The sequence below is a fragment of the Siniperca chuatsi genome, linkage group LG16 (assembly GCF_020085105.1).
Source record: "Siniperca chuatsi isolate FFG_IHB_CAS linkage group LG16, ASM2008510v1, whole genome shotgun sequence".
Taxonomy (NCBI): domain Eukaryota; kingdom Metazoa; phylum Chordata; class Actinopteri; order Centrarchiformes; family Sinipercidae; genus Siniperca; species Siniperca chuatsi.
This window is the reverse complement of record NC_058057.1, coordinates 18,062,998-18,076,529: the sequence shown is the minus strand read 5'-3', so window position 1 is coordinate 18,076,529 and position 13,532 is coordinate 18,062,998. Positions and strand designations below refer to the sequence as shown.

The window sequence follows — 13,532 nt, the reverse complement described above, 5'->3', positions numbered from 1 at the left end:
CATATCCTCCTCTCTAAGGACCCATCCTATTAGCATTTATCCAAGGCCTGCTTTGTTAGGCCATCATTAATCATTTGAAATATGAGGGGAGCCAGAATCAGGGGACTCGGATATTTGATAGATCTCTCATCTTCAAATGGAGCAAGTATATGCTTTTCACATGCACATGCACATGCATATACACGACTGCATATTCAGAGCAATACATATCAACTGTACATGCACAGAATGAATGGATGTACATATGTACTTTGTTGTCTCAAAGTGTGCACATCATGAAGAAAAGCACATATGCTCATAAGCACACCATAGGTACACTCACAGAAATACAAGACTATTTATGATCAAAGATGCAAACACAGATATGCTCAAAATCAGTGGCACTTTGGGTGATTTTCAGTTTTTGTATTAATGTCCCCTTTGTCAGTCCAAATACATAGAGACATGGAGATGAAAGGATGATAGATGGCAATATATAAATAAATGATAGATGAGACAGCGAGGGAATCAACTAAAGGGGCTGACAGGCAAAACCGTGAGAGCAACAGAAAAAGTGATGCTACCTGCTACCTGAGGCCATATTGAGCTCATTTTCCCTGGAGTTTTAGCACAAAATGTTCCCACGTGTTCGTAAAATGATTTCTATTATGTCGGCATTACAAACATTTTACATTTTACTACTGTTTCATCTCTTTTAAGTCACTGAATAAGCACATGAGCTAAAATGACTGAAATGGAAATGTACAACCAGGCGTCATTATGTATGAGTTCTATAATCACATAAATACACTCACAAGCTTTTAAACCAGTTTATAAATGAAACATGAACGTTCACAGTAAGTATTATCTTTCTTGGCCTGGTTGGGGCAGTGTGGGCGCTGCGCCTCAATTGGCCGTGTGTTGTGTCACACACACTGTGGATGGGAGAGGAACACGACCCCACTCGGGTACTCTGTTAACGATTACTCCTCCTTTGATCACACCAGCACCCGCTGCGCCTTAATGCCTTGTCGCTAATTCTGGCGCCTTCCCACTGTCTGTTGATATGGGTTCTTTTCTCATCATGACATTAACATGCATAAAACCGCACTGATAGAGCAACCGTATCTCAGATGCGCACATATAATCCCAAACACACATGCACCCATGTAATGTACACCCCACTGGGCATCACTCCTTTTCATGTTTATACGCACCATTTATAGCATATGAAAGTATGTGCAAACAGCAGCTAATTCGTCAAAATCAACAGCAGCTCTGCCACACAAAGTCTTTGTTGCCAACTCCCTGTGCATTATAATTCACACACTGCAGAGAGGAGTGTGAATTTTGGAATCACTCTGTGAATATAGGGATTAGTGGGATTTGAAGAGGGACTTACAAAAAACTCCCTCTAAGCAGCCAACAATAACATGACAGGTTATATGATCACATGCAAGCCAGAGCGTGTTTCATACACCCACCACCACTGGTTATATATGGCCTTCTACCCAACAATGACTTTGCTAGGCATAATCAGGGTTTTTTTTTCATATCTGGTTAATATCCACATTCACTAGTCTCATGTTGTGTTTTTCTCCTCACAGGGTCCCCATACAGAGACAAGATCACAATAGCCATTCTGCAGCTGCAGGAGGAAGGGAAGCTACACATGATGAAGGAGAAGTGGTGGAGAGGGAACGGCTGCCCCGAGGAGGAGAGCAAAGAGGCCAGCGCTCTGGGGGTGCAGAACATCGGTGGGATCTTCATCGTGCTGGCTGCAGGACTGGTGCTGTCAGTGTTTGTGGCTGTAGGGGAGGTCCTCTATAAGTCTAAACAGAACGCCCAGCTGGAGAAGGTATTGGAGTCTTTTCTGATGCTTGTTTAGAATTAAAGCTTTTGCTATATATTCTTTGTGTTCTGTGCTATATATTTTGTTGTTTCTATACAGAATTTCACCATTTTACTGAAGCTAGGTTTCATTTTGGGTTTGTCTCTCATTCATCACTCATCTCTATTCAATGTCTCATTTACTGATTTTATTTTTAATGTAAATTAAACTAAATTTAAACCAAACTAACTATCAAAAACAAAACAACATATATTTTGTATTGTACACTTGCACGTCAGGTTTTTTGCAGGTTCGGGAACGAGTCACGGATGAGTTTACATTCTTTCAAGTCTATCTTAAAAAAATACACACATGCTTATACGTATGTGTGTCATAGGTTGCTGTAATTGTTCCTCCTGTCCATACTGGCCATGAACAGATCCCTTGAGCTGAAGCTAATATGAGCTTTCAGACGTCTGAGTTAGCCAAATCAAGAGGGTATTTTACAAAGTTAGTCTCTTTAGTACCACATTCCTTCTTGTGTTTCCCCTGACAGTATTTTATTTATGTTTATTTATAAAAGTGAAGACCATGCATACAGTGCAGCATATTTGCAGCTTTTTCACTTCACCCCCCCCCAGTTATGTTTCTTTCCAGGAAGAGACTGAATATATTTCAGACTGTTCTATCTTTGCTCTATTTTAGTACTGAGTGCACATGATTCATCACACAGTGTGGAGTATGTATTTTAGTGCACTTTAACTTGTACAATGGTGTTTCCAGATAATTGTGAAAGTCCTTTTGATAGCGTGGTTTAATTATTTACATCTACAGAATTAGCACAGCGCAGTGGCATGTTACTTTATTGCAATAGTAATTAGTTGCTGGCTTTTTTTATGGTCCGCATATGTTTCAGAGCACATCTTAGCTATCATTAATCAAGAGCCACAAGACTGGGTCACAATATTCAGATAATTTGCAAATGCCACATTCTCTAGGCTGCCAAGGTGCTAGTAATTTACATGCTGACAACAAGCCTCTCCTTCTCTATTTTCTTTCCCTGCCCTCCTCCCCCACCCTAACATCACCAGCTTTTTTACCCCCCTCATTCTCCTTCTTTTCTCCATCACTCTAATCCATATCCCCCCTCATTGTTTTTCACCGTTTTTTTCTCTCTCACCCTCCCTGCCCCTTTCTACTCCCATAATCACTCATCTTCCCGAGTATACCAAAAATCTCATTCATACACCAGACACATATATGTAAATATGGAGAAGAAAACAGAAATACCTGGTGCATAAGCCACCTACAGATATCCATCACACCCACATACACTCATACACAAACAGAAAAATAATAGCTTCATACTTTACTGCCCTCCCCTCCTCATCTTCTCTCCTCCTACACTAAGAATGTGAATTAGATTTTGCATAATCAGAAAGTGAATGTATGGGAATTTCTTTTGGCAACGTTGGTGCACAGGCATATTGACATTTTATAGGATTTCACACCACATACATAATGCGGGAACAACAGAGGCTCATATCACGGAAGTTACATAACGCGTGTCACTCTGCGAGGGGGTGATTGATGTTTTAAAAGAAGGTACCAGTATTTTGGGATTTAATCTGCTGAAGTGGATATTTTGTCCTTTATTCAATATCTTTACATTTTCTGCTTGCAAGCTAAAAATTGGGGAGAAAAAGTGTTGAATGTTTCTCGGAGATCTTGGCATGCTGCAAAAGGCTCTGAAACAGCATTCAGACCTTTGTTTGACAGTAAAGCTGAAAAGGGGAAAATCTGGGACACATCAGACCTTTAAATGAAGGCCTGTTTCCAAAAATATTGCTTAAGAATCAAATCAAGTGGCTGGACTTTATTTGGTGTTTCCAATGTTGAAACTCAACTTAGTATCTTGAGTTTTACATGAGTCAGTGTTAAGACTCAACTTATTTTCTCTTGGTTCGATACTCAAAAATGTCAATCTATCATCGATTGCTACTACATCTATGTTACTTTTCTTACCTTGAAGTAACAAGTTGATTATAAGATTTCTTTTTTACACTTTTACTTTAATAAGGTGCCAGGATGGTCTCTTGAGATCAAAACGTTTTTCCTGGCCAACATGACAGCAGCAGGTTTCTTCCTTTCTTTTCCCGTTATCCAATCCATGGGTCTAAGGATAGAGGGTGTTATATATGCTGTACAGATTGCAAAGCCTGTTGCAATTTGTGATGTTGGGCTGTATAAATATGACATAATTACACTATATGGCCAAAAGTATGTCTACATAATTGTGTGTACTTTTGGTCTGGAGCTGTTTTTATGTGTTATTTTTTAATTTTTGTTTGTTTTTCATGTTCAACATATGGGTGTAATGCTTGGGTGTCCACATATGTTTGGCCTCGTATTGTTATATTATACAAACACAGAGGCAATATTCTAGAAAAGAAGAGGAAGAAAAAGAGAGAAGAAACAAGGCATTAGAACATACCTTTTATTTTTTTAACAAACTGTACATTAAAACAACAGAATTAGCCCAGTAATGTACAGTGACTCAACATGAAAGTCAACTGATTTTTTAACAATGGACAGTCCCACCAAAATGTTATCAATGAATGCACACTGTATGTAGAAAAATAAATTTTCATCAGTCGTGTGGGCCAGAATCTCTACAATATATATTGGCAATTATCCTCATGTCTAGCGAATGTTCAATATTTCTTTAAAAGCCGATAGTGCATTGCATAGAGTTGAGCAAACAGCATGGTGCCAGCTTTACCTCTTTCCTGTTGCCTTTCGCAGCGATCATTCTGCAGTGCCATGATGGATGAGCTGCGCGTGTCTCTGAAGTGCCAACGCCGTCTCAAACAGAAGCCTCAGCCGCCCGTCATCGTTAAGACAGAGGAGGTCATTAACATGCACACGTTCAACGATAGGAGACTCCCAGGAAAGGAAACCATGGCATGAACGTTGAGTATACCCCGAACACACCCCTCAATAAATACCATGGAGGGGTGACAGGGTCAAATTAAATGCTGACTTAACCACAGACTGAGGTTAGCAGATTCTTTTGAACCCACTTGCTTATGTAGACAGATGTTTCCTGTGGAAATATAGATACCTGCGCAGTGTCACCTCACTGTGACGTTCACTTTTTGAAGGGAGCTAGAAAGGAAGGACTCAAAAGTGTGTAAATTGAAAGAGGATCCAAGCAGGTTGGGGACAAAATATAAATCTGGTCCACACTAGAAGTGGACTTAAACACACACATAACACTTATATGCGCTCACACACACACACACACACACACACACACACACACACACACACACACACACTCTCTCTCTCTCTCTCTCTCTCTTGCTCTCTCTTTCTCACTCTCTCATCTGACACACTTGACACCTGTGCAGAAGAGAAAACTCTATTGTGACAGTAACATCAGATGTAGTTTTTTCTGTTGATGTCAATGCCCTTTTGTCTTACCTCCATGTGTGTGTGTGAGACCCCATCAGCCCCTCCCTTCAGTGACTTGAGTTTCTTTCAAATGATTTGAACAAGCACTAATCTCGCACCAACAAAGGGAACGGTAGTCCTTGCCAAATGGTTTACTATGAACTGATGTATAAAAGTGATATTTAGTTTGGAATCATCTATGCTGACCTTGTCGAATACTCATTGTTTTCTTCTGTAATGCCTCTCTCGTGCCAAAGTTCTGCCACTGTAAAGAACTTTCTGCCATGCATATTATGTTCAAAGCCTCTACAAGCAATGTATACTGTCAAAGTCCTAATTCATGTCCATCTTTACACGCGGTTGCAGTTTTCACTCTGTATCAGTTGTTGTTTAAAATGCAGGATTTCTACAAAAATGTTTGTTTTTGTACAAGAACAAGACGTTTTGTAGTACTTTGTATCATGGTAGCCCCTCATGTGGACAAAATATGTAGCAGATACCAACTCAGCCCTCAAACTCTGACAACTGTTTCCTATGGGGCTTCAAACTCTGCTGTGTAGGGTTCATTTCTCTCATCAATCAGAGTCTTTTGTCTGTCAGTCCTATGGGACCAGCTGTACGTACTATCTGGGGACAATGTGGTGGTTTTTGGTGAGTAAGAACAATGAAACTGTAAACTAAGTGGTGTTCAAAGTAGGAAAGGCAATGACTCATTCTAGAAATTGGAACAGTGCTTCTGTCAGCAAAGTCCTACTGACAGCAAGTGTGGTTAACTATCTGTAGCTATGATGAGTCACCATGAAAGACATAGTAAAACATGCAAATGTTTTATCATGGAACTTTGACTGATATGAAGTCCTAAAAGTCTTATTTAAGACATAATAAGGCAAGTTGCTACACTGGAGGAAGAAAAACGTCACTTGAATCTAGAAAATGATTGACAAAAAAAAAAGGCTGAAGTAATCCCACAGCACTGACTGATTCTGTTTTAGAAAAATAAGACTTTGAGAACTCAGTGATAGACACCATCGCTTTGTTGACAGGCAGTGAAAATTAATAATTGACTATGAAGAAAATAATCTCAACACGAGGTCCATTTAGTAGCTGTTCTGGACCTTTTGATCATACCGCATGATCTCCGTCAGCAAATGAAATCTACTCAGTTGCCGTGTCAACTTCTCATTGTCAACTTTTAAGCCAACATGGATGAGAACTCCTTAAAGTGATGATCATGTGATATGATTGAAAGCTCCAGAACAGCTACTAAGTGGTGAGATTGTTCTTTCAACTGCTGCTGCCAAGGTCAGGAAGGAATTTTGAACCTCAATGATGGGCGACTTATCAATGTACATATGCAGTAAATCTGATGTGAGAATAATCAGCAGCTTTGAGGCACTTCGTGCAAATGTCTCACCTCGGCTCATATGCCCGGTGTTGCTCCACTTATGTTGCCTCAGGTGGACTTTAGCAAGTGGACGGAGCAGATCATTGATCCACTAATTGTCTCCAGATGTGTATTCTCTCCACAAAGTGACACAATCACGTTCGGCCCTACGACATGTCTTGTCTGTTGACTTTGTTCCATGTTGTGAAATGACAAGCATACTTGGTAGGTCACTTCTTCACTGCCCCTGTCTTGCTACACTAGTTAATCATTCGACCTGTTATTCCAGGGATTTCAAAGACAAAAAAACAAACAGCCACACAATGCTAGTGATGACATCTCTGTTGTACATGAATGGATATAGTTAATGACTTATTTAAAACAAACACATACACACATTATGGAAATTGACAGGTGAAGACATAATCCTGAAACTCATTGGCGTTCTACCAGTGTTGCTTGTCATTTTCCACGCAGCTAAATCTAGTGGTGTGAGCTGAAGTGATTGAATACCTGGAAACATTTATTAGAAACAACTTCAAAGGCTTGGCTGTCCTGTCGAAAAACAAATATGAGCTCATGGAATTTGACATTGATGCAAGGTTTTACAAATAATGTCATTAAAAATATCATAATTGTAGTTTTGCCTTATATTATTCATACACTTTTTCATATTCTTTTGGTAACAATTGAACAGAAGACAGGATATGTTTTGGTAACTCATTTTAGAGTGTTTCAACTGATGCCATCAAGAGTAATGATGAGCATTATGTCTTGCAATATTTTGAAATGTCAGGCTCTTCTAATTGATTAAGTGCCCAAAGGCTTGATTTGTCCAGAGGAATGCATTTGGCAATTGCTAAATTGTTAATCAAATCAAGATTGCAAGCATGGTGAGCAGCTATTTTTCTGACTGGCTCAGTGGTCTATCCATCCACCTGGCTGTGTGCCGGGCTGTGTATCACTTTCTCTGACCACGAGTTTCTAAAATACCCCTCTGAGATCACACAAATCCAGCTGACCATAAGTATACAGAATTCACAATGATACACGGGAGACTGCACAGCCTGACAAAAAGGGCCCAAGAATGTTCTACGCCTTCTGACTCTCAGATTTTTCATTGTTTATTGTTATTTCCCTCCCACAGGCGGCGGCAGGCGGTCAGACAGCTCTGGGTTTCTGACAGGGTTTTCTGGGAGTAATGATGAAAACTGTTTCTGCAGCCTGAGCTCTGCCGCCACAACACAAATGGACACCCTGTCTGCCTTCCAGATTGACAGGGAAGGTCAGAATATGCGTCAGTGCATTCATCAGGGACCGCTTAGTCTGTCACACTTATTTCCATCATATTAAGTCCTCTTCCTCCTTTTCCTAAGTGGTCATTGGAAAGGTATCCTTGGATAACATCTTGTTCATTAGGCAATTAATGGCCGAGATTGCATTGTGGACAGAAAATTGCTTTCTGAATGTGACTTTGGTTTGTCATACAGATATTATAGGCTAATAGCACCTGCCAAGGAAGGTTTTGTGAAGGAGTAAATGTATTCCTCTGCTCATTTCCCAGAGGTTTTAATAATTCAGGATCCCAGATTATGAATCATTTAAGTCCACTTTGATTTTTTTTCTTTTAAACAAGTAGGAGTACATGTACTTATAAAGTCATCACATACTGTACAGTAGAGGTGGGTGATATAACGATATACAGTATTCCATGAGATGTTATAAATGTGTCTGCCATCAGAGATTTTGCCATACAGTTTATACTGTGGTATATATTCCCTTAATATCCCTTGGTGTATTAGATCATTGTGGGCAGTAGTACAAATCAATGAGAAGCACTGCTTTATAGCAAAATTTGATTTTTATATTATTTTTGCACCAATGTGATGAAGTACCTTGATTTGTCATGTATTTAATTTGCTTGTTTAACCATAAAACAGACATGTCTGTCCTGTTATTGTATCCACAGTTTTTATTGGCCACACTTGCGGCGATGTCAGTCAGTCGGTTGGTCAATCCGCCAATTTGGTCCAGACTGAAATATCTCAACAACTATTGGATGGATTGCCATGAAATTTTGTACCGACATTCATGGTGTCCAGAGGGTGAATACTAATGACTCTGGTGATGTCCTGACTTTTCCTCTAGCATCACCATGAGGTTCACATTTGTGGTTTTCAGTGAAATATGTTGCATGGATTACCATGACATTTAGTAAAGTCATTCATGTCCCCCTCAGGATGAATTGTAAAAACTTTGATCTCCTGACTTTTCACTTAGTGTCATCATCGGGTCAAATTTTAAGTTGTCCAATACTTTAGTTAACGACTAATTACCTGCAAAACTAATCGCATTCCGATCAGCCTCAGCTGTACTTTGTGTTGTGCTAATCAGAAAATCATGCTAACACGCTACACTAAGATGGTTAACATGGTAAACATTATACCTGCTACATGTTAGCATGCTGTCATTAGCATTTAGCTCAAAGCACTGCTGTGCCAAAATACAGTCTTACAGAGCATGGCTGTAAACTCTCTTGTTCTTATACTTGTCTTGTTCACTGATTTTCCAGAAAATGTACAATATCAACATCATTTAAATATGATAATATGAAATTACATGTACAGTAACAGAGGATTTTATCCATATCGCTCACCCCTAGCATACAGTATAACTGTACACATCTAGAGCAACTGCAGACTGCAATTAAGTATGAACATAAAAATCACTGCAACTCATAGACAGAATAATGCTTGGAAATATCACTAATTTAAAAAATTACAATTGATTTCATTTGAACTCTGATCAATCTGAGCAAACTGTGTGAGCAACTGGTAGAGGAATGTATTTACATATTGTGTAAATATGAGAACAATGTAAAATTTAAATAACACATTTTCTTGCTAGAGTCCTTGTATTTCAGGTAACAGCTAATGAAAGTGCCGACTACAAAAGCACAAAAAGACAAAAAGTTAATAATTTAACATCATTTTATTCACTCTCCCTAAAGCAAATCACTGAGTCCTGGCATGATCTGTGTAAATAATTGAATCAGTTGTTACCATGTGGCTCATATCAGCTAGTAGCAGTTTTCGGTGCAATATTCAGCCTGCGGTAGATGATTCCCCTTCTGTAGCCATTTCAGGTCTAGAAATGAGCTTTGACTCCTTTCTGTGGAGTTCAGCGTGTATAATATCAAATCCTGGGGAAATGCAATAAAAGGAGAATTGCAGTAACTGGCTGAGCCGGGACAGCGTTGTTGGTTGAAAAGTGATGATTTGGTACGCATTACGATCTTGCCCAGCAGTGGCATGTGTCTGCCCAGAGATTGTACAGAGGGGCGTATTGGAAGAACCACTGGCCCCACATGAAGAAATTTAATGGTCTTACTGGAACTATGTCTAGTTTCTTTGTGTGTTTCTATGTACAATCTCCACCATGTGCCACCTGTATATGGGTTTCTACAGTCGCACACGTGTGCCCAGGGGAACAAACCCCGTTTCAACTGCAAATGAATTTCAATTTGAAGAAGTGATCTTTTGTGTCGTGTAGCAATTTGTTTGGATGTGGTTTTCTATCTGAGTGTTTTTTTCCCAGTGGCAGATGTGTTGTGGTGGGTGGCAGCTGTAGAATGGAGGAGCACAGCTTGCTAAGTGATTCACCCTGCTCCTGGCGTCTCCGTTACCCCATGAGTCTTTTCACTGACAATGTTTTCATTTCTATTTGCTTTACGTGTAACTAGGATAGTGGGCTCGATGCTTTGACAGCTCTGTCAGAAAAATGACAGAGCTGTCATTTAGTAGGGGGAAGAGAAACTAATGGGACTCTTGGAAGCCATTTCATTTTCATGACCTATTGCTACACTTGTCCTGAGAAAAACAAGGTTGAGGCTGAATATGACACCAAATCAAAATCAAATTTTGAGATAGACATGTTGATGGTGCTCAGTCTGATAAAATCCCCAGACTGATACTGCAAATGAGCTCACTGTCTGATGACACCTGCTGTGTTTTTTTATGCGTACACCGGAAATAACAGTGTTGAGTGTTGAACCAGTCACATCTTCTGACAGTGGAATCGCTGTTTTGTTCACTGTTGCCAAATAGCACTCTCGTTCTTCACCAAAATCCCCCATTAGGTTCTCTCTGACAAATGTTCTCTTTCCAGCCCCCCTCTCTGCCTTTGAGTCATTCATACTGTTGATTCCACCTCTAGAGGAATACATCAGGCATAACGCCTTTTTCTTTCATCAAGGCAGCAGCTTTAAAGTAATTTTCCTCCTCTCATACGGAGCCAAATGGAGACGAGAAGATGTCGATTCTCTCATCTCTTTGTCTGTCCCCTTTGATCTTTTTCAACATGAATTCCCAATGCACAGAAAGTAAATGGGATTTTTTTCCCTGTCTTTCTCTGGAGCATGGTTGATCATACAAAATTGACCAGAAATGACTCCTAATGACCCCTGTGTTTTACTCAAACAAAAAAAAAAAAAGAAGAATACCCCAAAACACACTCCCGGCTATCATTACTCATAGTGCATTTTAATGAAGGATGAATAATTCAGGATGCACTTGTAGATATAATAGTCCAGTGCGCTGATGCTGTGAACATCTTTATGGAGGCATGGCCATCTGTGTGTATGTGTGTGTGTGTTTCTGGGGACGAGGAGGGTTTTGTGAGGAAGGACAAAGGTTTCAACAGTGCCTGCATGCCAGTGTGTGTTGTTGTCTGTCGCATTAACAGACAGCAGTTGTGATTTATCTTGTATTCCCAGTGCATGGACCCCCTCTTTCTCACTGGAAAGGTTAAAGCATACAGCCTGGAGGCGGTACTACAAAGGTCAACATGCAGTTTAGGAATGAGGAATAGGACAATAGAGAGAAACACGGTGAAGATATGTACTCTCTGCGGCCTGCCTCTGACATCTTGAAAACACACTGTACTGTTTGCAGCAAAGGCCCGGCAGTATTTATCCTTTAGTTCTCTCTATCCTGTCTCCCCTGTCTTCTTCTTATCACTGCCTCCCCGCGATACCTCCAACATCACATGCCATAAAAATAGCTGACCTTGACGAAGCCATCTCCAGAGATTGTATATGAAAAAAGCGGAGCTGTATAGGAAAATGATGGTGGGTAACAAAGGGAAACTGTAAACAAAGAGCGTTCATTTAATGGACCCCCTCAAGCCTGGATGTGCTTAACAGAGAGACAGTGAGAGAGACAGGTGGTTATAAAAAGCAAGGCGCTGGGCCATTAAAGAGGAGCAGGAGAGTAGAGAGAGGGTTGTGAAGAAACACCAGCGTCTTTGGTGAGTCAGATGTGTTGAGGTGATTAATCTGCTTTGGCTGTGTCCTTCACAGGCCTGAGGGGGACCAATGATACAGCGACACTATGGTGCCCCCTAGTGAAGAAGAAGGGGAACTTTGAACTCTGTCATCACTGAGTTTCAGTGACATAATGTGCTGTGATTGGTGTATCTTATTGTTGTCAAACAACTGAAGATACATAAAGAAGTTACTTTATTTAAGTTAAATAAAAACTACAAAGAGGCCTCTTAAACCTCTTAAAGAAAAACAAGCGGTACAGCAGCTCTCTTCAGTTTAAGTGACAAATTGCATTTTCTAAAGGCTAACTATTGATTATTTTGTTAATCAATCAATGGCTTTATTTCTAAAATATTAAAAAGAAAAATGGTCCTCATATTTTCCCAGAGCTCAAGGAAACATCTTCAGATTTCTTGATTTGGGGGCGCCACAGTGACGTAGGAATCTAAGCTGCATGCTCGCTCTTTTTCTCTCCAAATTTCCAGTCTATCTACTGTACACTATCAGAAATAAAGGCAAAAATAAAATTATCTTTTAAAAAATTGCTTCTTCTGTCCAGCCAACAGTCTAAAACCCAAAGATATTCCGTATTCAATTATATATAACAGAGAAAAGCCGCAAATCCTCACATTTGAGATGCTGGAACAAGCAAATGTTGGGCATTTTTGCATTATAAATGGCCCAAATGATTATTTGCTTATCAAAACTGCTGGCAATTAATTTTATGTCAGTGAACCAGTCAATGAAGTTTGCTATTTATGTCTGTGAAACATGCCTTGATTTTATTTATTTGCCTTTGACTTCTTATGTAATGTGTTTTTTGTATGTGTAGACTTTGTAGACCACAGTTATTGAAGCTAATAACAACCTTAATAGAAAAATAAGCAAATACGTCAGGCACTGACATTATACCACTGTATGTTGCATTGAAAATGTAAAACTGGAATAAGATTTATTCAATGTAATATGACCCACTGGTTGAGCTGGTTTTGTAACTGTGATGTAGTCTTTCTGGCCTTGGCAGTGTTTTGTTTTGATTTTTAGCTAGGGTGATACACAGTTAGGTTAGGATTAGATCTAATATTAATTTTTGGCATTATGATTAGTCTCAGGGTTAGGCTTGGAGGTATGTTTGGGAATTGTTCTTTAATTGATAAGGCTAGGAAAATAGGTTTTAAATGGGTACTCCACTGATTTAGTATTGTTTAAGTTGAGTGACTTATTTATATAAATAATCTCAAAAACAGAAATTAGCCTGTGCCATAGCTATAGAGAAAGCAACTCTGCAACTCGACAGCATATTTCATTAGACCCTCCCTTCCTGGTAAACACACATCTTTTAAACTTCAAACCCCCTGTTTGTAATGCAAACTTTGTATTATTATTATTATTATTATAAAATTATACATTTTTGTCTCCAAGCTCAGATAATCACTCACGTTATTTTGTTTTGTACTCCTCCAGAGGTACAGAAGAACAATTTTCACACTACTTCCCATGATTAGTAAACTGATCTTGATGTGTAAAATTGGTGGAATTCCCCTTTAACTGTGAAACAT

At 39.5% G+C, this 13,532-nt stretch overlaps 1 protein-coding gene across 2 annotated transcripts in view; it reads left to right on the top strand.

Annotated features, from left to right (window-relative positions):
* Window positions 1–7,290, top strand: part of LOC122863420 (glutamate receptor ionotropic, kainate 2-like) — a 62,451-nt gene extending 55,161 nt beyond the window's left edge. For both annotated transcript variants that reach the window (XM_044169920.1, XM_044169921.1), the window contains exons 15-16: window positions 1,587–1,837; window positions 4,616–7,290. In XM_044169920.1, coding sequence (XP_044025855.1) covers window positions 1,587–1,837; window positions 4,616–4,780 — 416 coding nt within the window. In that variant the 3' untranslated portion in view covers window positions 4,781–7,290. The remainder of the gene's footprint in view (window positions 1–1,586; window positions 1,838–4,615) is intronic.
* The last annotated feature ends 6,242 nt before the right edge of the window (window positions 7,291–13,532 follow it).